Source organism: Centroberyx gerrardi, chromosome 19 (genome assembly GCF_048128805.1).
Source record: "Centroberyx gerrardi isolate f3 chromosome 19, fCenGer3.hap1.cur.20231027, whole genome shotgun sequence".
NCBI classification, from domain to species: Eukaryota; Metazoa; Chordata; class Actinopteri; order Beryciformes; family Berycidae; genus Centroberyx; species Centroberyx gerrardi.
In genome coordinates, this window is record NC_136015.1 from 27,457,850 (window position 1) to 27,484,992 (window position 27,143).

Consider the following 27,143-nt stretch of genomic DNA (forward strand, 5'->3'; position numbering starts at 1 on the left):
TTGGCTTAAGACTTCTGCTGCAGGTCATTGCGGTCTCTTTTTCTACGCTGCCATGTATAATAAAACAAACGGCATTCAGGACTTCACACCGGCGATGTTCTGATCGGTTTATTTATTATTGACCTTTGAACTCTATAAATAATGGCACCAAGAGTCTCAGTCCTCTAACAAGAGAACTGCAACTCCAACTACAGGAATCCGCCCCCAAAACACAAGGGATTATGGGTAGAAGGAGACGGAAAACCTAGCAGAGCAAAATGAAGCCTGGACTGATGCTTCATATGTGTTCTTTAGTTACAGTGAAATTACAGCAGGTTACAAAAACTCGAAGGCACTGTGAGAGAACAAACCAACAACACAGACCAACAACTACCGAACAGGCAGAGGCAACACACAACTACTTCTGAGTCATGTGACTTTTGTTTACAAGCCCTGGCTGGCTTGTAATTGGTCAGTGTGAACCTAAACAAAACAAATACAAAACTCTCTGGTTCAGTCCAAAGAAAAACGACTGGAGGAGGATCACACCGTAAACTAATTAAAAAAAATAAATAATAAAATATACAATGTATGTTATACTCCCTCTAAGATATCCAAATGTCTACTTTTTTCCTTTGAATGCGATCATTCTTTATTGATATAAAACTTTTCATCAGCTGTAGTTAAACCTAAAATTTAGCAGCAATCTCAACAAAGAGAGACTGCAGTCTCGCCACCGTCGGACCATTTCAGATCCTTCCTCATGCTCCGTTCCAGTTGGTGAGCTGGAACCTTCCAGTTTCCAGTTTCCACACCAGAGCGAACACACTGGAATAACATCAGATCAGCGTTTGTTTGTGAACACGCTCACTTCCTGTGTCGGGGGCGATGGCGAGGTTTCTTTCTGGGCCCAGCTCTCTCCTCAGACTGGTTCTGACCGTTCTGCCTGTTCGGCTCGTTCGGTTCGTTGGTCCTGAAGGAGATGGGGGAGTAACGGGGGAGGAGGGAGTAAGGAGGAGGAGGAGCAGGGTGATGACTCCGCCTCCTCTCCTCCTTGTGGTGGGAGGACGAACTCCACCCGGGCTCGGGTGGAGTTCTGGGCCTCGTCCCCTCTGGGTGGAGAGGCCTTCTCCGTTGGGCGTCGGGGTGGGCGGGGCTCCAGTGGTGTTGGGAGTGAGGGGGGGCTGTTCTGTACGGGGCCATGAGCAGAGGGAGCGGGGGGGTGGGGAGTAAAGCGGGCAGCGGGAGGAGGCCGCCTTGCGGAGGCCGGAGACACGGCTGGTGGCCGGCCGGCCGCCGGTGCTGAGCTCTGGGACGGCGGCGCTCATCGCTGTGCGGCCGACTCTCCTCCCGAGGGTCAGAGCCAATGGGAAACGAGGGCGGTCGCTCCGCGGCGCGGCCTCTCGCCGGCTCCTGTTCCGACTCGTCCATCCCCTCGTTGCTCCTCTTCGGACCGGACTGCAGGTCTTCCAGATAGTTCTGCCTCTCGATGTGGTGACCCCTCGAAGAGTTGAAGAGCTCCACGGCGGCCTGGGGGTCCAGCCCGTCCACGTCGATCAGGTACCTGCAGACCAGGTAGCCGGTGCGGTTGAGCCCGTGGGTGCAGTGGACTCCGATCAGCTTGTCGTTGTCCGCGTTGTCCCGGAGGAACCGGCGCACCGCCTGTTTGAAGCTCAGGATCGTGGCGTCGCTGGGAATGTGATGACCCTCTGTCAGGATTTTGACGTAAGACCACAACTCTGGGACGTCCCATAGTTTGTAGTAGCGGGTGGTGAAGGTCAGGTCGATGATCAGACCGAGCTCATGGTTCTCTCTCTCCAAAGAGTCCAAAAGATCCCAGGGACCGAAGGCGTCAGATTCTGGGACGCGGGAGTTCAAAGACTGTTTCAAGGGCACTTTGAAGGCGATGAAGCGCGTCCCTGGAACCCTCTTCCCTACAGCGTCGTACTCCAGCCATCTGTCCGGTATGCCATTCTTCTTTTTTCTATAAGGCATCATCTTAGCTGCTCTGTTGGCTTTGCTGCTTTATCTAGCTGACAGCTGCAGGCTGGAGTCCTCTCAGCGTCAATCTAGAGACACATGGGACAGCAACAAGTTTATTACAGGAATGCTACAGACAGTACTAAGCTAGCTGAAGGAAACAACACAAACATCATGGAATATGGCTGAGCAAGCACTACTGTGGCACTGACATGATATTCTCTCGATCTCACCCCAAACTCTATTAAAAAACAGGACATTTAATATTTAATAATAATAATACATTTTATTTGAGGGCGCCTTTCAGGACACCCATGGTCGCCTTACAATGCATAAAAAGAAACATACTCGAACAGGTAAAAACAGCAAAACATGGCAGAGACACCAGCATAGACAAAACAAAACAAGTGACATAAGGTGGGCAGACACGTGCAGGAGGGGAAATAAAAACAGTAACACTGTAAGGATATAAGGGAAACGCACAGAACGATGAGCATTACAGTGAGTAGGCCAGTTTGAACAGGTGAGTTTTGAGGTGGGATTTGAATGCTGTTATGGTGTCAGACTGATCAAAAAGACATACCTTGTAGTACACAACACATTTTTTACGAATCAGTAGGAGCCCCTCTTCAATTCGGCATACATCTGATCCACCAAGCAGCACTTGCTCGCATAAAAGTTTAACTTTTAGAGACGCTTCCCTGTTACTCCCGCAGTCTTCAGGCAAAATACACCGCGGAGGGCGGTAGCGAGCAGCGTGAACCAATTTCAAAACTTGAAACCTAAACAAAATAAAGTTCTGCTTGGTGGATCACCTGTATGCCGAATTCACCAGAAGGAACTAATGATTTATAAAATGTCTTGAGTCATGTTCTAACATTACGGACCTTGGCAGATAAACAAGGAAACAGTAAACTGACTGATACGACGTTCTCTCCATAAGCGAGAACGGCACGTATCGGGGCTAGCATGATAGCATTTCCAACTGAGTTTGGTTAGCTAGGTTAGCTTGATTTCACAGCTAGCAAACTAACATAAGTAGATACAAACACAGAAGAAGAATGTAGGTTACAACTCTGATACTTAATGTTAAACAACATTTTTAACTAGCTGCGTATCTGAGACCCCACAATAACGCTTTCAATTATTTACAAGAGCTTAGTTACCTAGCAGTTAGCTTCCTTCGCGAGCCACGTTACGGCTGTCGCATCCGGATGACGTCATCCGCGCAAATTCAACGGCGTCACGACGCAAAGGTGCTGATCCCGGAACTCGCTCGCATTGTTTACATTCTCTCTCTTTGTTCGGACGAAGATATCGTGAAAAATGTCCAAAAAACGAGCTAAAACGTCTGAAATCCAGACGCTGCGCGCGGTGATCGACGAGCAGCTCACCGCGGCCGCCGACGAGATCTTCGGGCTCCTCAGAGAGCGGAGGCAGGCGCGCGGTGTGGCGGAGCTGAAGCTGCTGGTGGAGGAGCGGCTGGCCGCGGCGGTGCAGCACATCTTCACCGTGTTCGAGAGAAGCGGAGCGGCCGAGACGGAGGAGGCCGGTCCGGTCCAGCCTCTGAAACCGGGACCCGAACCAAGCAGGCGAGGTGGGTGACCGGACAGGTTCAGGAGCTTCACCGAGCTGCCGGTGAGGCCTAAAGGCCCGCAGGCTGCTGCCGCGTCCCTGATGTACTGATGTACTGTTAATGTTCATGTTTATGTTGCTTTCTTATTCTCTCATTCACAGTCAGTCTGTTAAAAGAACTATAGGATCAATATCCCCCCCCACACACACACACACACATCTGACCCGTCACCAATCCCAATCTCAACACAACAGATTTAACACAACACAGTTTTATTGCAGACATACAAAGGTGTTTTTACTCATTAATTGGGATTAACAGTGACGTCACGTTGCAGCTAGCGAATTGGAAGCGAAAGCTGTCTGAAGGCTTCGAGACAGTAGTGTCCAAAAATGTTCATTAGCTGAATCTTTGATCAATATGGGACACACCGGTGCCATCTGCTGGCCAGGAGACACACACACACACACACACACACACACACACACACACAGAGCAGAGTGATGTGTAACATGGTGGACTTGAAGCTAAGTGCATAATATTAATGCATACTTGCCATACATACCTCTTATGTATAAAATAGCAGTGAAAATATAGTGCAGATCTTCCTGCTCCCAGGCTTCTTATGCTTATCTGTGTCCTTCTGGAGACTTCTTCTCATTTCGACCACAGAAATCAACTCGACAAACTCTTTCCCTCTAAAACTCTCTGTGAGAAAAGTGAATTAATTCCTTCACGACGACAGAAACTTGCAGTCTACGCGCATTTGACTCGTATTAAACCTGCAATAAGCGATTTCAGACCATTTAACCAATCCTGAAGCTAATGTGTGCTATGTGGAGATTTTCTTATGTGGAGGTTTCTGTCGCCCTCTAGTGGTTGGAAAATCACATAGTGCAGCTTTAATATCGTAAAAGATTTTACATTTTTGGTGCAGCGTATTTTGTTGACTGTTCAGAAACAGCAGTGATAGAATAGAGCTTACGTTTTTTTTGGAGGGTATCAAATGTAGTAAAAGAGCAGATTTTGAAATTTGATCAAAATCGGGACAAATGACACCAGGAGAATACAATACAATACAACTTAATTAATCCCCGAAGGGCAATTTGATTTTGGGCACAAAACAACACAACACAACACAGACACACTCATAGACACATGGATATGAAATGATGATGATATGAAAACACCAGGAGATGCATGATAGTAGTGAGTGAAACTCTGTTGACTTTAAACCTCCACCTGTTAACCCAAAGCTGTCAGCTCAGTGTTGCTGCTGCTTCCTGTCTGTGGATGTTGGTTGAAGCTTGTTCTTCTTCTACTGTGGCGCCTGCGGTACGAGCGCACGCTGGATCCCCCTCCTGCAGCTCTGAACCAGCTGCAGCAGTGACTTTCTTCCTCCAACGTCTTCTGAAGGCTTTTGAAGCTGCAGATTGTGTTTGTTGACATTTTTTGGAGGCAGAGATTTCCAAAGAGAGGCAGGGGGCGGAGCCAAGGTGGAGGGGCGGAGTTTGAGTCATCTGCAGAGCCGCAGCTCCGCCTGCTATTGGCCCGTAATCGGCCTGTCAATCACTAGGAAAACAACTCCTGTTTTTATCTGTTATATCTGTTAATGACAGTTATTTTGAAAATCTCCATAAGGACACACAGTAGAAGAAGTGAAATTAGCTGCTGAGACCAAAACCTCTTGTGGAGAAAATGTCTTGACTTTATATTTTATCAGAAGTTGGTTGTGGTCTGTTGACTTCATGGAGTTGGAGGTTTGGAGTCTTTCTGGATGTTAGAGGAGCTGCTGAGCACGGTGGAAAGAGCTTCACACCAACAAACAACTAACGGACACACTGACCTAAAAGAGTCAGTCAGTAAAGACAGTCGGAGAGACACCGTCCCGCCTGCTGCTGCCGCGCTTTCTGATGATCAACAGTTTTCAGCCACTAGTTAAAATATCGGCGCTAGAGAGCAAAGTGGCTCCCTGAACAAAAACACGGGCGCACGTAGGTGACGTGAAGTGGGCGGAGCTTCCTCACCAAGCCGCTGCAGTGAGATCCAGATGTAAACATTGCAGCCTTGTAAAAAGAAAAAATTAAGACTTTCCAAACGTCTTAGGAGTAATAAATTATTCAACATAATCATTGGAGTCTAACAACACGCTTTCTGTTTGTGTGAAATTATAAATGTAAACAAATCCACGTTGGGAGGAGCAGAGTTCAGTCAGTGTTGCGGTTTCCTCCTGAAGCCACAGATGCCCCAACAGAGCTTTTTCTCCAACATGGCCGACGTTCTTAAGCAGGATATAGATCGGTTCTCTCCACTGGCAGCAACGTTAAGAAGCCAACTTCCTGTCTGTGATCAGTGATTTAGTGTTTCAACATAGATTATAACACAGTTCAGCTGACAGATCTTTCAGTTTCTGTTGTCACACGACTGAAACCCTATAAAAAGAGATTTGGTCGAGGCTCACAAAATGCTAACTGGCTAACCAAGGCTAATGGTAATTTCTGTGCTGTTAGCATTTTGTGACCGTTGGGCTTTTCTGCCCAGCTTTCATTAGCAGTGTTCGGTCAGAAACAGGCTGTCTTAACTACTTGGTTTCATTATTTTGGTTTTGAAATTGGTCTTAAAGGTCCAAATGGTGTAAAGCAGGACTCCACTTGCCTCTGTGATGATAAAGGAGTTGGATGTGTATCTAAACATGGTGAAAGTATCAAAACTAAATCCACACAATCCATATTAGAAAAGCGAGCCTCTAAACGAGCCGTTTGGACTTCCGTAACTTTGTGGCGTCACAAAGGTTCGCTCATTATCATTTCTGTAAGAAATAATAGACTAAGTGTTTTTTTCAAAGCGGTCGAGCGGTCGTCATCGTTTATTACCGGAGAGTTTTCCCTACCTGTAGCCGCCGGGCCGCGGCGTCTCACGTTTCGCTCTCGAAACGGTTAGCCGATCGGAACGGAGGGTCGTTAATATTAATGAGCCTTAAAGACACGGCGACAGAAACGGCCTGTTCTTGGTAAGGCTCAGAGAGATGCTGGAAAATGAACGTGGAGAAATGGATTGAGAGTGTTTTTGGTTCATGACACCACACACACAGCTTTGAATGGACCTCAAGACACAAAATAAAACTCTGGAAAGTGGAGAATATGGAGCTTTAAATCGAATTCCAAGTAACATTAAAAAGTGTTTCCGCCTCCTGCTGGTCTGCTGAGGGACTGCTGTCTTTTGAAAAGCACTGTGGGTCGATCTCCATTCGTTCCTCCATCTGTCAAACACAACATCTGTTTGGTTTTTGATAAAACTTTAGGGGAATGACTCATCACTGTGTTCTGCCGTTGTCAAAATGACACTGCTTGGCCCGAGGGGGGCGCTGTAGCTACATGAGTTTTAGACTCACACTGCAGCTTCAGATGACGTGAACTGTCCTTGTCTACAGATGTTCACCATGTTGGACATTTCACCATTTTGACTTTCTTGAAAGCCAGTTTCCCTCTTAAAGTATGCGATCCAATTCCAGTTCCCATGTCTTTACTTAAGCATGATGGACTTGACTGTCTCTTCTTCTGTGGTGTTCATACCAGTTAAGAACACATGAAGATATAGCTGAATATGAGCATCAGTCCAGACTTCATTTTGTTCTGCTAGGCTTCCTGTCTGCTTCTACCTATAATCCCTTGTGTGTCGGGGTGGTTTCCTGTAGTTGGAGTTGCAGTTCTCTTGTTAGAGACTCTTGCTGCCGTTATTTGGTGCCACCAGAGTTCAAAGGTCATTGTTTTCACCTGGACAAACCAACCAACTGAAGGAGGAAAATAAACCTCAGAATCAGAACCTGCTGGCTGTGAATATTCCCCAAGTCTAGCTAAAATCAAGAGGAGACACACAAGCTTTTCCCACAACGATAAAATGATATAAACATGTTTATAGGCAGTAATCGTGTCCTGTCTAATTCTTCTAACTCTCTTCAATTTCTATCTTCTGTTTTTCTCTGCAGCACTGCGTCTGTCTGCCGCTGTCAGAAGCCTCGCTGATGGAAACCAGCAGAGCCACGATGTGGAAGACGGGCAGGAGGAGCCTCTTCCCAGCACCTCCATGAGAGCGGAGGCCGAGGGGGGGGCGGACCACCAGCCGTCCTCTCCGGACGGTCCTGCCGCCGAAGACGAAGACGATGAAAACGACGAAGAAGTGGCCTCTCACTGCTGCAAAGTGTGCGGAAAGTCTTTTGACAGAAAAGGCTTTCTGATGAAGCATGTGGAGAAGCACTCGAAGGAGGCCGAGTGTCTCTGCGGTTTGTGCGGCGAGCGTTTAGACTCCGCCGACGGCCTGAGGCTTCACCTGCAAACCCACCGAGAAACCAGCAGGACGTGCGACATCTGCGGAAAGAAATTCCCATCGATCCGAGCGCAGGAAACCCACCTGAGGCTTCACACCGGGGAGAAGCCGTTCAGCTGCCACGTCTGCGGCAAAGGGTTCAACCAGAAAGGAAACATGGTAACGCACATGAGAATCCATACGGCGGAGAAGCCGTACAAGTGCAGAGTGTGCCGCAAAGAATTCAGTCACACCGGCTCTTTGGAGCGGCACATGAAGGCGCACGACGGCCAGACGCCTTTCAGCTGTAAGGTTTGCGGGAAAGGCTTCGCTAAGAGCACCGAGCTGCGGAGACACAGCAGGAGCCACGCGGCCGAGGCCAGAGACGAGACCCGCGTCAGGAGCAAACGCAAGAAGCCGAGTCTGACTCCCTCTCACTGCTGTAAGGTGTGCGGAAACGCATTTCATAACAAGGGCAACTTCATGAGGCACGCCGAGACGCATTTAAATGATCCCGAACATCGTTGCGGCGTTTGCGGAGAGCGGTCGGAGTCCGCGGAGAGTTTGAAACTTCACGTCCAGAGCCACAGAGAGACGAGCCGGATCTGCGACGTCTGCGGCGTCAGCTTCCGGGACATGGAGATCCACATGAGGATCCACACGGGCCAGAAACCCTTCAGCTGCAAAGACTGCGGGAAAGACTTTCCCAGGAAAGGCTCTCTGGAGAGACACATGAAGCTCCACGCCGGGGACAGGCCGTACATCTGCGAATTTTGCGGTAAAACGTTTATTGAAAACACGGTTCTGAAAAGACACATCAAGAGCCACACGGGGGAGAAACCAAGAATTTATTCCTGTGACGTCTGCGGCAAAAAGTTCACCATGAGTCAGCATTTGGACGTGCACAAGAGAATCCACACCGGGGAGAAACCGTACAGCTGCAGAGACTGCGGGAAAAACTTCCGGCAGATTGGCAACCTGGACTCCCACAGGAGGATCCACACGGGCGAGAAGCCGTTCATCTGCAGCCTCTGCGGGAAAAGATTTCGCCAGAAAGTTTCGTTGGAGACGCACGAGAGGTTCCACAAGAAGGAGAAACCGTACGGCTGCCAGCTCTGCCAGAAAGGCTTCGTTCAGAAGATCGATCTGAAAAGACACATGTTGACGCACACAGGGGAGAAACCGTACAGCTGCAGAGTCTGCGGGAAAAGATACCAGGAGAAAAGATCCATGGATTCCCACATGAAAGTTCACACAGGAGAACGAGCCGGAAAAGATTCGATTGTAACGTCGAACCTGAAGCGGCATGAAGGTCTGCATTCAGACTTCATACAGCTGTGAAGTAGATGAACTGTTGTGTGTCTGTTGTGATTCATGTTTGTTAGCAGCTGCCGGGGGTTGTGAAACTAAATTTTCATATAAAGAAAAGTCTGTTTTGCTACTCCGATTGATATACCACAGTAGTGATTCAGCCTACAGCCAGTTCATGAAAGCTTTTACAGTGTAAACACCCGGGGTCAGATGTATAAATGATGCGTACGCCACTTTACACACAGAAATATGAATTTATAAAAGAAAGAACAAGGTGCTGTGAGAGCTCCAGGTTTCATAATGTGCTACAAGAAGTTATTTGGAGCTTTAAACCTGCAGTAAGCGATATCAGCCCTTCTAACCAATCCTGAAGCTAATCATCATTGAGTATCATTGAGACATAATGATACAAACCAATATCCAGCTGTGTTGTTGTTTTCACCTCTTTCCTAAAGCTTGTCAAAATTCTGACCGACTCGAAGCTCCTCCCCCTCCATTCAGCAGCTTTTCATTTTTTAAAAACTAGCTTGTCTCCTCCCTCGCTGTTTAAAAGCGCCGCTCTCCCCCTCCCATCCCTGAAAAAACACCTCGTAATGGCGGAATCGATGAAGCAAGCGAGTAAACTTACTACCTGCCTCTTCACTTGTCATTGTGGGACATGTGACCTTCAGCAGGAGAAAGATCTGTCAAAGTGAGACTGGTAACTGGTGAGACTCAGTAGGTACGGTTAGCTTAGCTGTTAGCATTTATGCACGGTGGTTTGAAACGTTTGTCCTTCGTAGGCCTCCGTAGTGCAGTGGAGGGAGGAGAGGCTTTACTGTGACTTTATTTACAAATGTGTTTCAGGTTCTGTCGCCCTCTAGTGGTCAGAAAGTTTCGCTTATTGTAGCTTTAATGTTTTCAGTCCACAGTGTTAAGCTAGTAGCCTCTCTAGAGTTTCATGATGAGAATATTTAGAGGTTGTTCTAATGAGAGTAAATAGATTTACATATTGTCACCCAAATCATACAGTATTGTGGAATAAGAAAAATGCGCATATTGGATGATAAATGACACCAACACGTGTTATTACGGCTCAGCTGCACGTGCGCACAGTTTTGCGATGATCAAGATTTATAAAACAGAACAGTGCTTGCAAGCAGCGTTTTATGAATCTGACAAAAGGAACTTAAGGAACATTTTTAGTCCTGAATCTACAGACTTTTATACATCTGGCCCCCGCTGTCTGCTCACTCTGTCCTGGGATACAATCCTCTGCCGCACAGGAAGTGATGCGTTTCACATTTCCGGTTTGTTCAGAATAAACAGAAGAAGAAGAACTGGGTATTTAGCATGAGCAGCGAGAGCCACCATGACTGAACAGAGAGAAAGAAGAGAAACCGCATCAACAGGAAAGACAAAGAATACAGCAGAGCAGAGAGGGAGACGAAACAAAAATCTGATTTTGAGGATTACCACTTTAATTATGAACAGGCTTTGTCTGGTTAAATTAATCTTTTATTAGGTGATTATGGTGTTTTTATTGTTTTTTTTTAGAACAATACAAATCAAAGCCAGTTGTGCAGGTGACGTTAAAAAAACCTCAAGGGGCTCATGGTGTTTCCCACCTAAATAAACAGTATGTACAACATTAATAACAAAACAAGTAAATTATAAAATAAATGTTGATAAATAAAACAAGATAGAAGATAATAGAGAAAAAAAAAGATAATATAAGATTATGTTCCAGTTCAGCCAGGAAAATTCATAAATGACAGAGATTTGGTTCAGTCAGACACGACTCATCACCAAACAGTTTCCCTGGACCGTAAAGCCCGGGTCACACTGGGCGACTTTTACCGTCTTTAGATTCCCCCCCCCAAAAAAAAAACTTGTCTCGACCCCCCCCAAACCTTCTGTCAATCAAACTCTGCTTATTAGAGAGCAACAGTCAAACTGTGGCAGACTGATACTCTGCATATCTGTCAGTACACATGGAGACTCGTAATAATAACTCCACGTCGTGTTTTTAAAATTTGTTTAGAATCCCTTCTTCACCTAAAGGAAGAGGGAACGTGGATGTTTTTACTGCGGCTCCCGTCTTCATCATGAACACACAGCTCACACACATCTGGAGAGAAAAACATAACAACACACACCTGGTCAGAGGCAGTTTGGAGAGAAGTACAGAAACTCAGCACGCTGCTTTCCCTCGAGACAGACTGTAGATTATTATGGATCTGTAATATTGGTGATATTATTAGCAGATATTGTCTGATGTGTAAAACAACGAGTTTGTGACTTCTACAAATCTTGAAAAGTATGCAATTTTAAAATGGAAAACGTGTAGAAACCCTGAGCACAGATAAGATATCGCTGTGTGAGATTTTACTGGACATCGGCAGTAAAAGAAATACGCAGCGGACACAGAGAGGACAGAAACATGGAGTTAAAAGTAATTTTATCATGGTGTGTGTGTGTGTGGGGGGGGGGGGGGCTGTTTTCCTATATTAATGTAAGAAATAGTTATAATAAAAACATTTGATATTGATTATTTGTATTGCTGTTGTCATTATTTTTCCTTAGAAGAACCTCGTGCTCAAGAAGTCTCTTCAGTAATGCTGCAGCTCTGATGCACAGTGGGAACTATTTGGTTTTCTATTTGGTTCATTTAGGTTCGCTCGTCCAATCACAAGCCAACCAGGACTTGTAAACAAAAGTCACATGACTCACAAGCAGCTCATTCATTGGACAGCGTTTTTCGAGATTCAAAACAAATCTTCCTGTAACTTTATCTCAGCATGATGGACCTGTCTGTCTCTTCTTCTGTGGTGTCAAATGACATGATGTTTGGTGCTGTCAGTTTCTGCAAAGCCGGTTTTCCTCCTTGAAGAGCCAAACTCTAAACACAAAACAAATCTCAGTCCCTCAGTCTTTAGCTCAGCATGATGGACCTGTGTGTCTCTTCTTCTGTGGTGTTCGTACCAGTAACCTGAATATGAGCATCAGTCCAGACTTCATTTTGTTCTGCTAGCCTTTCCAAGTTTGAGGAACCTGCATCCGTCTCCTTCTACCCATAATCCCTTGTGTTTCGGGGTGGTTTCCTGTAGTTGCAGTTCTCTTGCTAGAGGACTGAGACTTTGGTGCCACCAGAGGTCAAAGGTCATCTTTCTCACCTGCAGTTCAGGTAAACTTTTATTCTATTTCTTATCAAAGTAGTGGGAAATCTTCCAGCCAGAGAAACTGTATTTGGATGTAACTGTAATTATAAATTGACTTGCCTGTGTATATCCAGGCTAGAACACACACACACACGCACACACGCACACACACACAGAGCTCCTAATTATTCATCTTCTCGTGCCCTCCAGGCCAGCAGGAGGCGCGCTCTGCTCTTTCCGCTTCACTCAACAAACACGAACCACGTTGATCCGGAAGTCAGCGGCTCTATTTACTTTCCCGCTTGCTGTCTTTGTTTGTCGGAAGGCTAAAGTGCGCAGAAAAGGAGTAAAATGTGCGCCGTGCAGCTGCTGAGGGTGTCTGTACAGGAGCGGATCAGCGCCGCTGCTGAAGACTTTCTGCTGCTGGTGGAAAAAGGAAAAGAAACGGCTGAAATCCCGGAGCTGAGAGCGCTGCTCACCGAGCGGCTAACGGCGGCTGCGGAGGAGATTTTCGGGCTGTTTGAGAAAACCGTGGCGGAGTACGAAGACAAAGTTCACCGGTCAGAGCAGGAGATCCGCCGCCAGAGGAAGCTGCTCGATGTCGTGTTGAAACCCGAAGTGAAGCTGCACAGAGCAGGTTAGTCAGTCCGGACCGTAGCTAGGAGCAGCGTCAAACTATCCACATTAAGAAGGGATGACTTCCGGTCACAGCTTTCAAAATAAAACCCTATCAACGAAAATATGTTGCAACGTTTTTTGAGTAATATATATCACAGTGAAAATAAAGAATGTTAAAAGAAGATTCTGTAGTATATGAAAGTGAAAGTCAGGATTCTTCAAAAGGGGAAACGTTGCTGTTGTGTACACCTTGATGCTTCAATAGTGGCATATTTTATGCTTTTATTTTGAAGGCGAATTCGACACTTTCGGTATTATTCTTGCTAAGTCTGGGTTGTTTGGCGCAGCTGTGACATGTCACCTGGCACAGTGGTTCTCAGCCCCTGGAGTTACACCTCCATCCAGGTGTGAACAGTTTGATGAAAACTACCTGGACTTACTGTCCTTACAATGCTCCTGCCACCATAGAACAAGAAATGGAATAAGCGGGGGCGTCCTGGTCGATCAGTTGGGGCCTGGGACCTTTGTCGTATGTCCCCCTAATCTTGCCTGTCTGTCTCTACTGTCAACTATCCAAAATAAAGGCAAAATGCCCACAAAATAATCATTGAAAACAAAAAAGAAATCGAATATGATCTAAGGAGCTTGTAGGCAGATTGCTTCAAGTGCAAAATGAAGTTTACGGTGCAATATGAATCATTTCACCATCAGTAAATCATCAGCACATTAATTTAGACACATTAGTATAATTACAATAAACAGCCTCTATTCTGCATTTTCCATTGTTTCTCCACCTGGTGGATTTGGAGGGAAATCTGCTGGATTTCTTTATGGCACAAAGCAGGAAGAGTTTTTCTTTACAAGTAATCCAGAACTTTATTCCAGTTCCACTGTTCTAACTGCAGAGTTTCAGCTTGACGTTAGCTCACCTGGTCTCATACAGATTGGCTGTTATCGGCTCTTCTTCTTCTTATTCTGGCTCTTCACTTTGTCTTGATTTTGAGAAACTCAAAAGTTCTTATTCTGCTCATTTATAGTTTCACAACTTTCATAAGCGATGTTCAGTCAGAAAATAAACTGGGTTTTGACAGCTAGTTTCCTGTGTTTTGGTTTTTAAATTGGTCTTAAATTCAATTCCAGGATGCAATAAAAAGGTTTTAAGAAGTCTTAAATTTGTCTTTCTGGACGTATTGGAGGAAACAATCTGCACCATTTATCTCTATGGGCTTAACCTTTGTAAAATGATTAGTAATATTTAGTAGTATTTTACTCATTTGTCTAGATTCAAGGTCTATATGTTGTTATGGTGTATATATACCTGAGTGTTGACTGTCCCCCCCCCAGAGCCCCTCCTGCACTCTGACCAGAAAGGAAAAGATGTTGGGCCTGGAGTCTCCTCACCGCAGCAGAAGGAAACAGAAGCTGAAGGAACGGACGGTGAAGTATCAGAACCAGCCAGCGATGCAGAACCAGAAGAGCCTCGCTCCAGTTCTCCCAGTAACGAGCAGCCGGTCTCTCCGGGCAGCTCCGTCGCTCAGAGTGACGACGACCCGGACAGCGACTGGAGCGACACCAGAGGACAGCGACCGGGCTCTGGGACGCCAAAATTGAAGAGGACGAAGAGGGCGAAGGGACGACGACGACTCGTCGTCAGAAACAAACGGAGAAGATCCGCTCCGGCCGAGTCTCACTGGTGTAAAGTGTGTGGAAAGTCTCTGCAGGGGAAAGGCTTCCTGTTGAAGCACGTGTTGCAGGCCTGCTCCAAGGACCCACAATGCCGTTGTGGTTTTTGTGGTGAGCGTTTAGAGTCTGCGGCCGATCTGGCCGTTCACCTCCAAACCCACCGGGAGAGCAGTAAGACCTGTGAGTTCTGCGGTAAAACGTTTCAGTCCATCCTGGCCCAGGAGCTGCACGTCAGGCTGCACACCGGGGAGAAACCGTACAGCTGCGAGGTCTGCGGCAAAAAGTTCAGTCAGAAAGGAAACATGACCTCGCACATGCGCGTCCACGCGGCCGAGAAACCCTTCAAATGCAAAGAGTGCGACAGAGCCTTCTGCCACTTGACGTCTTTGGAGAGACACATGCAAGTCCACGGCGGCGACGGGTCACACAAGTGCGACGTTTGCGGAGAAGAGTTTGCGAAAGAGTATTCCCTGACGAGACACATGAGAAGACACCCGAGGGCTGGCGTCACAAACAAGTCGAAGAAATTCCGAAGCGCGGCGCCGTCGTACCGCTGTAAAGTGTGCGGAGAGGGATTTGACAGGAAGACGTTCTTAGTGAAGCACGTGGAAACCCATCTGAAGGATCCGGAGTGCCGCTGCGGTCTGTGCGGACACCAGTACGACTCCGCCGACAGTCTGGTCGCTCATCTGCAGTCTCACCGAGAAATAAGCAACACTTGCGACATCTGCGGGAAAGGCTTCCCGGCCCACGCGGCGCTGGAAATGCACATGAGGGTTCATACGGGGGAGAAACCGTATCCCTGCGACATCTGCGGCAAATCCTTCAACCAGAACGGCAATCTGAAAACGCACATGAAAATCCACACGGGGGAGAGACCGTTCTCCTGCAGCATCTGTGGCAAAGGCTTCACCCAGAAACAAACTCTGGACACTCACGTCCGATTCCACAAGAAGGAGAGACTCTACCTCTGCCAGGTGTGCGGGAAAGGCTTCATGCAGGACGTCGACCTGAAGAGACACATACTGATCCACACGGGGGAGAAACCGTACTGCTGCAGGTTTTGCGGCAAAAGTTTCCAGGCGAAACGGTCTTTGAACTCCCACGTCAAAGTTCACACGGGGGAGCGGGCGGGGAGGGAGCCGGGCGACGCTTCAAACCTGAAGAGGCGAGAAAGTTTCCACTCGGGCTTCATCCAGCTGTAGAGTCCGAGGCGGAAACATCCTGCGCTCGGCTGGGAAAAGTCTCCCGCAGAATCCTGTTGGGAAGAAAAGCAGCGTCTTCCGACTCTGAGGCCAGCGAGTTGAAAGGGGCTTAATGTGTTGTAAGCGCTATTGTCGGGTTTGATTTTGTAAATCTAAGAACCCTGGTTTGAACAAAAAGGGAGTCTGGGAAATGTCATGGAGTGATCAGTACAAAACTAAGATATTTAAATTCTAAAATCCAAAACAGCCGTCAGCTGACTGCTGCTTGGCCTCTCTAGTGCTAAAACTTGTTGACTTTTCTTCCATTCAGTTCCAACAGATCTAAGACGAAGTTAGATGGTTTAGGGGAAATCCAGTTCTCCTGCGGAGAGGAAGTGCTTTTCTTTTTTTTTCTTTAGGCATTTTTATGCTTTAAAAATGTGTGAGAGATAGACAGGAAGGTATGGGAGAGAGAGACGGGAGGACATGCAGCAAATGGCCGCGGGCCGGATTCGAACCCGGGTCGCTGCAGGAAGGATTGAGCCTTATATGGTACGCGCTCTACTCGGTGAGCCACTGGGGCGCCCCGCTCCCGGAAGTGCTTTTCTTCTTCTGAGACTGTAGAAAGGCAGAGGGGAGCGAATAGACTCTGACTGACGTTTACATTTTCTGTCCCACAGATCTGTTTGCATTGTGGACAAAAGAAAAGAAAGATGTTGGGGGGTTTTCTGCGTCTTTGTTTCACAGAAAATGAGAACCCTGGAGCCAAAACTTCAACATAAAATAAACTAAAGAGTGAATTTCTGTCTGACTTTGTTTCCATTCCACTGAAATGTTTATGGGCATCATAGGAATCTGATTCGAATCTGTATTTAAATGTATTTCCTTAATATTGTGATCGCATATTAATTGCAATATATATATGGACACAACAATTCCTTCTATAATTAATTTTTCAGTGCTTGGAAAAAAATGTGAACAAGCGCTGAATTAGATGCTAATGTTTAGATCTTGGTCTGTTAAAGTAAAGTTTTTCTTTGCTGTGTAAGTCCATACTTCACAGCACCAGAACACTTTGTTCAGGATGGTGGTTTTCCTCAGGACCCAGAGCCTGCTGGTTCTCATTCTGGCCATCTAACCAGGGAACTAATTTACACCTCCTAATGCAAGATGAAGGCAATTAACGAGCTGGTGGGATAGAAACGCAGCAGCACTGTGTTCAGAGGCTTCACGAGGCTCTCTGGATTATTTATTTTTCTTCTGTAGAAAACATTACAGCCTTGTGGGATTTTAAATTTGAAGTAGCAAATCCTACGATTTCAGTATTTTCCATTTTTTGTGCAGCTTTACTAAACTCTGACACAAGTCTGGTCCAGAAGAGAGAAGTTCTATCGATGTTGCAGCGCCCTCTGGTGGTCGATACAGATCAAAGATGACTTAAAACTCCTTTAATACTGAATGTGCAGTATGCACTTTACCTTCCAAAATGCTGTACTTTTCATGACCTGAGTCTGCACATACTGCAGGCGGATTCCCTCCTGTTTCCCTCAGGCGTCTGACCTGAAGGTTGCTGGTTTGAATCCCAGGACATGAAGGGAAACTGAAGCTCCAGGTGTGAACTGTGTGAAAGTGAAGCAGGATGGAGCTGAAGGAGAGAAAATGTTCTCAGCAAACAACTCAGAGGATCCAAGATGTTTCTGTACCATCAGTATAAGGCTTACCTTGAGATGGGGAAAATAATCAGATGCTTACATTACATAAAATTATGTGGAAAACAAATAATTTACTGTATACATACCTGACCTCTGGAGATCCATTAAGTATCACATCATTATTATTATCAGTAGTAGTAGTATTCAGGTGTCTGAGATTATTTTAAGACTAATTCTCAATTAAAATTATTTAAGTTTTATATCTTAAATCTTAAGGGCAATTTTCCCAAAAAAATAAGGCAACATTTTTAAATACATTTGCTCCTAACAGCATAATTCCACAATACTAGTAGTAATAGCAGTGCACTGTTATTATTTTTATTATTACTATTATTATTATTATTATTATTATTATTATTCGTAATGGTAACAGAAGTAACAGTGCAGCCTCCAGTCCAGCACGCGGCTCAGAGAGTCTCTCTTTCCTAGACTCGTTGATCCGGAAGGGAGCTGCGTTGTTTTCTTTCCGGCTGGCCGGTGGGACAAAGAGCTCGAGACATGTCGACGAAACGGCAGAAACCGTGTGAGATCCAGTCGCTGCGGGTCTCGGTGGCGGAGCAGCTGACTCTGGCCGGGGAGGAGATCTCCGGGGTTTTCGAGAAGCGGACGGGCGGTTTGTCTAAAGTCCACATCGTCCGGCTGTTCGTCACGGAGCGGCTGGCGGCGGCGGCGGAGCGGATCGTCGGGCTGTTCGAGAGCGAGATCGCGGAGTACCGGCAGCAGCTGGAGCGGCAGGCCCGGCTGCTGGACGCCGTCCTCAACCCGCGGGTCAAGCTGCACCGAGCAGGTTGGTGTCTCACGGTTCCCGGCGAGTCTCCGTCCTCTCCAGAATGAAGCTTCTGTTGGTTTTCAGCGGCGGCCATGTTGGCGCCTGATCGGCACTCCACGGCCGTTGCTAAGTAACCGGAATTCAGTCCCAGATGTGGAGGTGAATCTAGAGTGAGGGTGAACTGTCATCATCCTGTAGGTAAACCGGGATCGGGGGATAAAGTCCCAACCTGACTTCATGTTCAGTTCAAATCGTCTCACATCTTGTCTGTCTTTGTCTTTGTAAACTGTCTAATAAAGAGGAAAAGTCATAAAAAATTATATTAAAAATGATAGGGGACTTTTGGAAAATGTCAGTTTTGCTACACTTTCAATGCAGAAAACACAGCACACTTGCATTTCTTACCTCTCATTGATTTTAAAAAAGTTACAGGTATAAAATGAAATTGAATATGAAATTAAGCAACTTTGAAATGTCAAATAGGACCGCAACCACAGTAGTTTCATAGTTTAGCAAGATAGTTTCATTTCTATTTTCTAGCAACTAAGAAAAAAAGATGTTTCCATACGAGACAAGAAAGCACCCAGGCAGTATTTATATTTGTGGATATTATTTCCATGTTCAGTAACTAAAATATCCCTCTTTCATCCACAATTTGTGCTGTTCTGTCAGTAAGAGTCAATGCACAAATATGTTTGCTCTAAAGATTTCCAGGTGAAACTGCACCAGGCTGCTGAAAAATAAGCATTTTGAGAATCACTATTGATATATCACTATTGAGATATCACTATTGATAGTTTGGCATGCTATTTAAAAAAAACGTTTTCATCCAAACTATTGAAGTTGCTGAAATCTGCTCTAGAAAAGGTTGAATTATTTTTGTTCAGTTACATGTAGCTACATGAAGTAAATATGAGCTTTTTATGAACTTTTTAATTTTTTCCTTCCAGATGCCGTCCGGCCGTCCGCCTGTGGGACGAGCTTCCCTGACGGAAACCAGCCTCCGCTCTCACATGTTGACCACGGCCACTCTGCCGGAGCGCCGGCCAATGACGGCTTCTCCTCCGACTGTTCTGCGGCCGAGAGCGAAGACAGCGACGGCGACTGGAAGGGAAGTGAGGACTTTCCCCTCGATAAAGACGCTGCAGAGCCAAACAGGGCGGAGGAAGGTCGGGGCTCCAGGAAGAAGCGCAAGGTGTCGGAGCAGCCCGCCTCTCACTACTGCAACCTGTGCGGAAAGGCTTTTTGCCACAAAAGTAATTTGGTGAAGCACGTGGAAACCCATTCAGAAAACCCAGAGTGTGTTTGCGGTGTGTGCGGAGAACGTTTTGAGTCCGCAGAGGCTTTGGCCGGCCATCTAAAAACACACAGAGAAACCTTTGGTACCAGCGGAACGTGTGAGATTTGCGGTAAAAGTTTTCAGAATATGGAAACGCACATGAGAAGTCACACGGGAATCAAACCCTACAGCTGCAGTGTCTGTGCCAAAAGCTTCCCGAGACCCGGCGCCTTGAGGAGACACAAGAAAATCCACACCAGGGTGAAGCCGCACGTTTGCCAGTTCTGCGGGGAAACGTTCACGGAAAACGATCAGTTCCAAACGCACCTTAAGACTCACGAAGGGGAGGCTGAAGATGTGAGCGAGGACGACGACGACGACGACGACGACGACGACGAGTGGAAGGAGAGCGAGGATCCTCAGTCGGAGCTGACGACGCTGAAACCAAAGAGAGAGAAAAGGCAGAGTTCCAGTATGAAGTCATCTCAGCCGGCTTCTCACTGCTGTAAAGTGTGTGGAGATTCCTTCCACAGCAAAGGCTTCTTGAGGAAACACGCCGAAACTCATTCCAAGGAGTCAGAGTGTGTTTGCGGTGTGTGTGGAGAACAGTTGGAGTCGGCGGAGAGTTTGATAACTCACCTCCAGTCTCACAGAGAAATCAGCGGGACGTGTGGCATTTGCGGTAAAAGTTTTCAGAATATGGAGACGCACATGAGAAGCCACACGGGAGTCAAACCGTACAGCTGTGGCGTTTGTGCCAAGCGCTTCCCTCGACCCGGAGCGCTGAGGAGACACAAGAAGATCCACACGGGGGAGAGGCCGTACATCTGCAAATACTGCGGGAAGGCGTTCATCGAGAGCAGCGCCTTGAAAACGCACATTAAGAGTCATTCGTGGGAGATTCAAGGCAGCGAGGGTGAAGTCGATCAAGACGAGAGCGGCGAACCTCAGTCGGATTTGCAAACCCCGAAATCGGAGACGGAGAAAGGTCCCGCTGTCGGCGAGAACGGCAAGAGATCGGGTCAACCCGTTTCTCACTGCTGTAAAGTTTGTGGGGAATCTTTTCAGAGTAAAGGCAATTTGAGGAAGCACGCCGAAACACATTCCACAGACCCAGAATCCCTTTGCGGAGTTTGCGGAGAACATTTACAACCTTCAGAGACGATGATAGATCACCTCCAGTCTCACAGAGAAACGGGTAAAATCTGTCACGTTTGCGGTAAAACGTACCAGAACATAGAGACTCACATGAGAAGTCACACAGGAGTCAAACCCTACAGCTGTAGTGTTTGCGGTAAACGTTTCCCCCGGCCGGGCGCCTTGAGGAGGCACAAGAAGATCCACACGGGAGAAAGGCCGTACATTTGCGAGTTCTGCGGGAAGACGTTCATCGACAACGGCGCTCTGACGACGCACATCAGGAACCACACGGGCGACAAGCCGGCCAACCGAGTCTCCTGCGAAACCTGCGGTAAAAGTTTAGCTTCGATCCACGTCCTGGAGGTGCACAAGAGGATCCACACGGGCGAGAAACCCTTCCAGTGCAGGGTTTGCGGTAAAGCCTTCAGGCAGGTGGGCGGGCTGAACGCCCACATGATGACCCACACGGGGGAGAAACCCTTCAGCTGCGGACTCTGCAGTAAAAGCTTCAGCACCAAAGGATACCTGGAGACCCACGTCAGGTTCCACAAAAAAGACAAACCGTACAGCTGCCACCTCTGCTGGAAGGCGTTTGTCACGAAAAACGACCTGAAGAAGCATCTGCTGACGCACACGGGGGAGAAGCCGTACAGCTGCAGGATCTGCGGGAAAAGTTACCAAGAGAAAAGGTCCAGAGACGTTCACATGAAGGTTCACCTCGGCGTCCGGCTGGGGAAGGAGCCGATGAGGCGGCACGACAGTTTACACCGAGACTTCATACAGCTGTAGAGCTCGTTGGAGAAGGTTTGAGACAAATTTCAGAACGGGAAATTAACCACCAGCCAACGGACAAACTCTCAGAAACTCTCAAACCATCCTGTTGGCCAGTAAAAACTTATAGTGGCTGGTGAATGTCGTGACTAACCAGTGAAGCTAACTCCTGAACAAAAGAGTTAAATTCCTGTAGTCCAATCAGAATAAAAATGCCTCATGTAATCACCTCAATCAGAATAAACGGCCCATTCCAAATAAAATTTCATTCCATTTGAGAGCGGTGGTACAAACCTTCCATAATCTGTTCGATGGATAAAATTTCATCATGTAAAGGCTCATTCTGATCACTTTCTTTGAATATCTGTGTTCTTTCTGCACACGCTCGCCCATTTGAGGTAAGCGGCGTCAGTGAGAGTTTGAATCGATGCGGGTGCAAAACAAAACGTCTGTTGCTGACACAGTTGGAGTCGTATGTTCTGATAAAACTGTTGCTTCATCAGAAAGAACAGCATTAAGGCCCTGACACACCAAACCGACTTCAAAGAACCAGCGGCGACGAAGGCCGACTGTTGCGTCGCCTCACCTCGCCTGCGTCTGGTCCAGAAAGTTGCACTTGAACACACCGCAAAGACTACAGCCGACGGCCAACTAGCACGTACGTTCTGCGCCTGCGTGAGGGGAAATAACTCTCCGTACCTTATGTCTGATAAGAAGTTGCAAATGGCACTGGCGTTGTCAGCCCTTGGTCTTTTGGTTGTGGAAGAAGAAAGGAAGAGGCGGAGGCGAAAAATAAGGAGAAACCGCACTAAATGGGTGAAATCATGAATGACGTTACTCCAGCGACAGCTCAAGGGGCTTTCCCCAACCTGTCGAGAGCTGGAGATAAATGAAACCTCCGATTTTAAAAATTTCGCTCGGCTCTTTCCTGTTCAATTCCACATGTTGAAGGAATTTATCAGTCCAATCATCCAGAGGCAAAACAACGAACTATCAATCAGAGTGATCTCTCTCACCGACGGCTCCGCCGCCGATTCAACACGCTCAATCGGCCGAAAAGACGCCGACAGGGTCCGACTAGTGCCGACGGTGCGGGACACACCGCAAAAACTAGGGACACCGACGCTTACCGACAGCCCGACATCGGCCTGGTGTGTCAGGGCCTTTAAGCTCCATACGCAGGTCCATCTGTTAAAAACGTAAGCCATGTTAGAGAGCTGGAGTCTGTATTTTGCGCATGACAGAAACTTTTATTCTCATTGTGCAGCGTGTGAACACACACACCGTGAAATCCTTTTATTCAGCGCTCATGTAAACTCTTGCAGGAGAATCTTCATTCGGATCGATTTCATTCAGAATGAAAAAATATGGCTCATGTAATCGCAGCTGCTGTTATTTTATAAATGACAAGTTTGATTCCAAAATGAGATATCCAAAACAACTAACTGCAGTTACATGAGCCATATTTTTCAATGATTTTTCAAATGGCCGATCGTGTGCAGAAAGAGTTTAGATATTCCAACCAAAGAAAGTGATCAGAGCGTTTACATGATGAAGTTGTATCCATCGAACAGATTCTTAACGGTTTATAAGTTTTATAAGTTTCATTCAGAACGGGACGTTTATTCTGACTGAGGAGTTACATGAAGCATTTTTTATTCTGATTGGGCGACGATTCTGATTACTAGTGGAATAAAAGGCTCCATGTAAACACCTACTCTGACAAAATGATTGACAGCAGACAACTAAATATGTATATTTGGCACTTTAGGATAGTAGGTAACCTGAGTCCTTGGATGACAAAATGACAACACTTACAGACTGGATCGTCTAGAGTTCACAGATACAGATAAAATTAATATGTAATATTATGGAATACAAATCTTCATGTGTGTTAATGTGAGGATCTGTACATGATGTAGGAGGTTTTGACTTTGCATTCTCAGATTGCTGGCAGAGCGAAGTGAAAACTAAACACAAGTTTCATTTGCTTTGCTGTTTTAATTACACTTCTGTTTGCCTACCAACAAATCTTTTACAGTATTCCTGAACTTTTCCCTGAATTTATGCAGAACCTGCCTAGAAACTGGCTGACCATTTTGTGTTCTTTTTTTTTCTTTTCTGTCAGACTAAATAATCTCCTCAGATCTCAAACTGAATGTCAGTTATCAGTCTGTTGTGTTCATGACGATGCTGTTTTCTCTGCAGTAAAACTAAACCTAAAGTTCTGTTTCTGTGTTGTGGCGGTGAGTGGAAATCGTAGATGATACACAAAACTGATATATAAACACTTCACTGATACTCGGGGGGGAAATGGGATGCCATCAGCAGCATAAGATGCAACAAAGTAAAGGAAAAAAGTAAGAGCTAAAAGAAGAGTCTCTTGGAAGAAAGAGTTTCTTTTCACAAGTAGAAATGTCTGAGCTTTGCCATAGGAAGGAACTAACACTTTGTGAATTCTTAATGCAAAAATCCACCCTAAAACTCTTAAACATTGTTAGAAATATACCTTGCATTCCTGGGTCTACTTAGTTGTTTGGTGGATAACCGGCCAGTCGTAGACGAGGTGACGTCACCTTTAGATGTTTCCAGCAGCTACAGTGGAGTTTGATATGAGAAAATGTTTCAGGATGTAAAACATCAGCGGTAAACGTCAGGTTTTGGTGTCAGTCCCTCAGAATCAAAGAGCGAGGGCTTCTTTCTAGAGCCGCCATTTTGCACCAAGAGACGTTCAACAATCATACAGGGAGAAATCCATCGTAGAAGAGGAGAGAGACCAGTTTCTCCACCACAGGAGCAGGAGAGAGACCAGAATGCACTGCAGGAGCAGGTTGAGGGAAAGTGGCTTCACCAAAACCGTAAACAACAACACTTCATCACTAAATAACTGCTGGGATGAAATGAACATCACAGACTGATGAGGTCTGGCAGGAGGAGGATCTGGCTGCTGTTCCCCTTCAGCTTCTGTGACTGTGAAACTGATCCTCGGATTTGTTTTCTCTCTGCTGTTGCCTGTTGGCACTGGCGGCAGCTAGTTATGACGGGCCCAAACAACCTCACACACTGATAGAGAAAACGTGTTGAGTAAAGAATTCAAGCTGAGATCTCTGTGTTCTTTCAATAAAGGTTGTCTCTGAATAGTGAAGCAAAAAAAGGGATATAAGTATGATTTCAGCACAGACAGCAGTGTGTAAGGGAGGGTGACTGTCTCATCAGTCCCGTGTCCTGACAGGAATGAAGGACACAATATGCAGCAGTGCAGAGTGAAAGTTGCAGCTGTTAATTGAAACAGACATGGAAATTTATCTCACACACACACACACACACACACACACACACACACACAGCACCATTAGCTGTAGATATTTTACAATGTTTAGAATATATAATATATAAACCTAACCAACTGCTCAGGTGTACATGTTTGTAGTGACTACAAAAATGCCTGCTGAATTTTGTTGATGCAATAAAAAAAAAGTGACAATACGGGATTACATCCGGTTCAGAACCAAAACCGCGCAGGCGCAGTGTGGAGACTGATTTAAGCAACTCAACCTTAAACTCGTGAGTCAACAACATGAATGAACCAACATTAGACTGTGTGTGTATGGATAACTCTATCTGAATGGAGCTCGCGCCCTTCGCTCTTCTTTCTTAAGGTTTTACCTCAGACTCTTCTCCCGGTAGCCTACAAAGCTTTTTAAGTTAGCATAGCTAGCTAGCTGCTAACAGACAGACAGGGACGGAGCTTAGCAACACAACGCTAGCTAGCTAAAGAGACCGTTTGATATCGACCAGGTTGTGTTTTGACTCAGTAAGCAGCGTTATTGTATAATGTCTAAAGTCCAGAAGCTGAGAGCGTCGGTGAAGCAGCGACTAACTGCGGCTGTTGAAGAGATATTTGGGCTGTTTGAAAGAACGATAGCAGAGTACGAGGAGGAAGTTTCTCGTTCAAAAGAGCAGAACGACCGACAACGAAAGCTACTGGACGCTGTTTTAAATCCTGAAGTGCGGTTACCCAGAGCAGGTTGGTGACATTTAAATGTTATTTTCACATTACTCATACACATTTTATCATATTTCTGTTGTAACTGCAATGCTAGCATCATTGATCTCATTAACATTATGAAGTAATGGTAACAAGCTTAGGTTAACTTACTCACGGTTTTCCTTAATGTGTGTGTGTGTGTATTTCAGTCTTCCCTCCAGACATCCAGCAGCTGCTGGTCAGTGAAGAAGAGGTTCCCCCTGAGCAGCAGGACTGGAGCCCCAGTCTGGACCAGGAGGACCCAGAGCCCCCACACATTAAAGAGGAACAGGAGGAACTCTGGACCAGTCAGGAGGGAGAGCGGCTTCAAGGGCCGGAGGAGGCCGATATCACCGAGTTCCCGTTCACTCCTGTCCCTGTGAAGAGTGAAGATGATGAAGAGAAACCTCATTCCTCACAGCTTCATCAAAGCCAAACCGAGGAGAACAGAGAGGCAGAGCCTCTAGCCAGCAGCTCAACTGAACAGATGAAAACAGAAGCTGATGGAGAGGACTGTGGAGTATCAGAACCAGCCAGGAACTTAGATCCAGCTAGTCATTTACAACCAACTAGTGATGGCAAGACTTCAGACTCTTCTGAACCTGAGACTGAAGACAGTGATGGTGACTGGAAGGAGACTAGAGAACCTCCGTCAGATTTAATCTCACTGAAAAACAACAAAGTCCTTTTAAGTCATAAAATATCATATGCCAGAGAAAAAACCTTTAGTTGCTCAGTTTGTAGTAAAATATTTGACCTCAAGAGTTATCTGCAGAAACACATGAGAGTCCATACAGGAGAGAAACCATTTCTGTGCTCAGTTTGTGGTAAAGGTTTTGGACGCAATACCATTCTGGTGGCGCACATGAGAGTCCATACTGGAGAGAAACCATTTACTTGCTCAGTCTGTAGTAAAAGCTTTGGTTATAAAGGAGACTTGAGGAGACACATGAGAATCCACACAGGGAAGAAACCATATAGTTGTTCAGTTTGTGGTAAAATATTCAACCGGAGTGAAGCAGTAAGTGCACACATGAGAATTCATACAGGGGAAAAAGCTTTCAGCTGTTCAGTTTGTAAAAAAAAATTTATCCACAGAGGAGTATTGGTTATACATATGAGAATCCATACTGGAGAGAAACCCTTTAGTTGCTCAACCTGTGGGAAAAGTTTTGGTGTTAAAGAAAGTTTGAAGAGACACACGATGATCCACACAGGAGAGAAACCGTTCAGTTGCAGTGTTTGTGGGAGAAGGTTTAGTCGGCGTTCACTTGTCAAAAGCCATAAGTGTTGTGGTGAGAGCAGCAGCAGGTGAAGCTGCAGAGCTGCTGGTTCAGCTGAACTGTTCAGCAGTAACAGAACAGTAGGGGCACGTTCAAAGTTTGCACCGTTTTGCTACAGATCAAACTTTCCGGTTGAACGATTGGCAGTAATTCAATACATTTATTGAATACAATATGAATACAATATCATTTATTGTCTTCCAATAGAATCATATCATGATGCACATCTATACAATTTTTCATATTTCTGTTGTCTGAAGAATAAAAAGCAAATGCTAATTAAAATCCCTCAGAAAATGAGATCTGAAACAAATTAGGGAATATTATTTCTTATTCACTTTATATATTGATATTGAAATAATTGTGACATTAATTTTGTCCATATTGCC

General features: G+C 46.0%; 5 protein-coding genes across 5 annotated transcripts in view; 3 read left to right on the forward strand and 2 right to left on the reverse strand.

Annotated features, from left to right (window-relative positions):
- The window catches only part of LOC139932498 (uncharacterized), a 151,724-nt gene that overhangs the window by 39,613 nt on the left and 84,968 nt on the right, over positions 1-27,143 (reverse strand). The gene's annotated exons all lie outside the window — the stretch shown is intronic.
- Positions 847-3,163, reverse strand: LOC144542913 (RNA/RNP complex-1-interacting phosphatase-like). The gene is made up of 3 exons (XM_078290517.1): positions 3,126-3,163; positions 1,058-2,048; positions 847-952 (listed from the first exon to the last, which is right to left on the reverse strand). The coding sequence occupies exons 2-3, from the start codon at positions 1,975-1,977 to the stop codon at positions 847-849; spliced, it is 1,026 nt and encodes a 341-aa protein (XP_078146643.1). The 5' UTR covers positions 1,978-2,048; positions 3,126-3,163.
- Positions 3,105-9,664, forward strand: LOC144542914 (uncharacterized). Its single transcript, XM_078290518.1, has 2 exons — positions 3,105-3,556; positions 7,521-9,664. Exons 1-2 carry the CDS (start codon positions 3,286-3,288, stop codon positions 9,176-9,178), a joined length of 1,929 nt encoding a protein of 642 aa, XP_078146644.1. The 5' UTR covers positions 3,105-3,285; the 3' UTR covers positions 9,179-9,664.
- Positions 12,627-15,794, forward strand: LOC139923920 (uncharacterized). The gene is made up of 2 exons (XM_071914828.2): positions 12,627-12,925; positions 14,251-15,794. Exons 1-2 carry the CDS (start codon positions 12,640-12,642, stop codon positions 15,792-15,794), a joined length of 1,830 nt encoding a protein of 609 aa, XP_071770929.2. The 5' UTR covers positions 12,627-12,639.
- LOC139923921 (uncharacterized) lies at positions 17,984-21,648 on the forward strand. Its single transcript, XM_071914829.2, has 4 exons — positions 17,984-18,272; positions 19,205-19,890; positions 19,984-20,354; positions 20,472-21,648. The coding sequence occupies exons 1-4, from the start codon at positions 17,984-17,986 to the stop codon at positions 21,460-21,462; spliced, it is 2,337 nt and encodes a 778-aa protein (XP_071770930.2). The 3' UTR covers positions 21,463-21,648.

Coding starts and splice junctions, on each gene's coding strand:
- LOC144542913 (XM_078290517.1), bottom strand. CDS start 1,977: ATGATGCCTTATAGAAAAAAGAAGAATGGCATACCGGACAGATGGCTG. Junction 953..1,057: donor AGAACTCCACCCGAGCCCGG/GTGGAGTTCGTC, acceptor CATCTCCTTCAG/GACCAACGAACCGAACGAGC.
- LOC144542914 (XM_078290518.1), top strand. CDS start 3,286: ATGTCCAAAAAACGAGCTAAAACGTCTGAAATCCAGACGCTGCGCGCG. Junction 3,557..7,520: donor ACCCGAACCAAGCAGGCGAG/GTGGGTGACCGG, acceptor TTTTCTCTGCAG/CACTGCGTCTGTCTGCCGCT.
- LOC139923920 (XM_071914828.2), top strand. CDS start 12,640: ATGTGCGCCGTGCAGCTGCTGAGGGTGTCTGTACAGGAGCGGATCAGC. Junction 12,926..14,250: donor AGTGAAGCTGCACAGAGCAG/GTTAGTCAGTCC, acceptor TCCCCCCCCCAG/AGCCCCTCCTGCACTCTGAC.
- LOC139923921 (XM_071914829.2), top strand. CDS start 17,984: ATGTCGACGAAACGGCAGAAACCGTGTGAGATCCAGTCGCTGCGGGTC. Junction 19,891..19,983: donor ACGAAGGGGAGGCTGAAGAT/GTGAGCGAGGAC, acceptor CTGAAACCAAAG/AGAGAGAAAAGGCAGAGTTC. Junction 20,355..20,471: donor ATCCACACGGGGGAGAGGCC/GTACATCTGCAA, acceptor TCAAGACGAGAG/CGGCGAACCTCAGTCGGATT.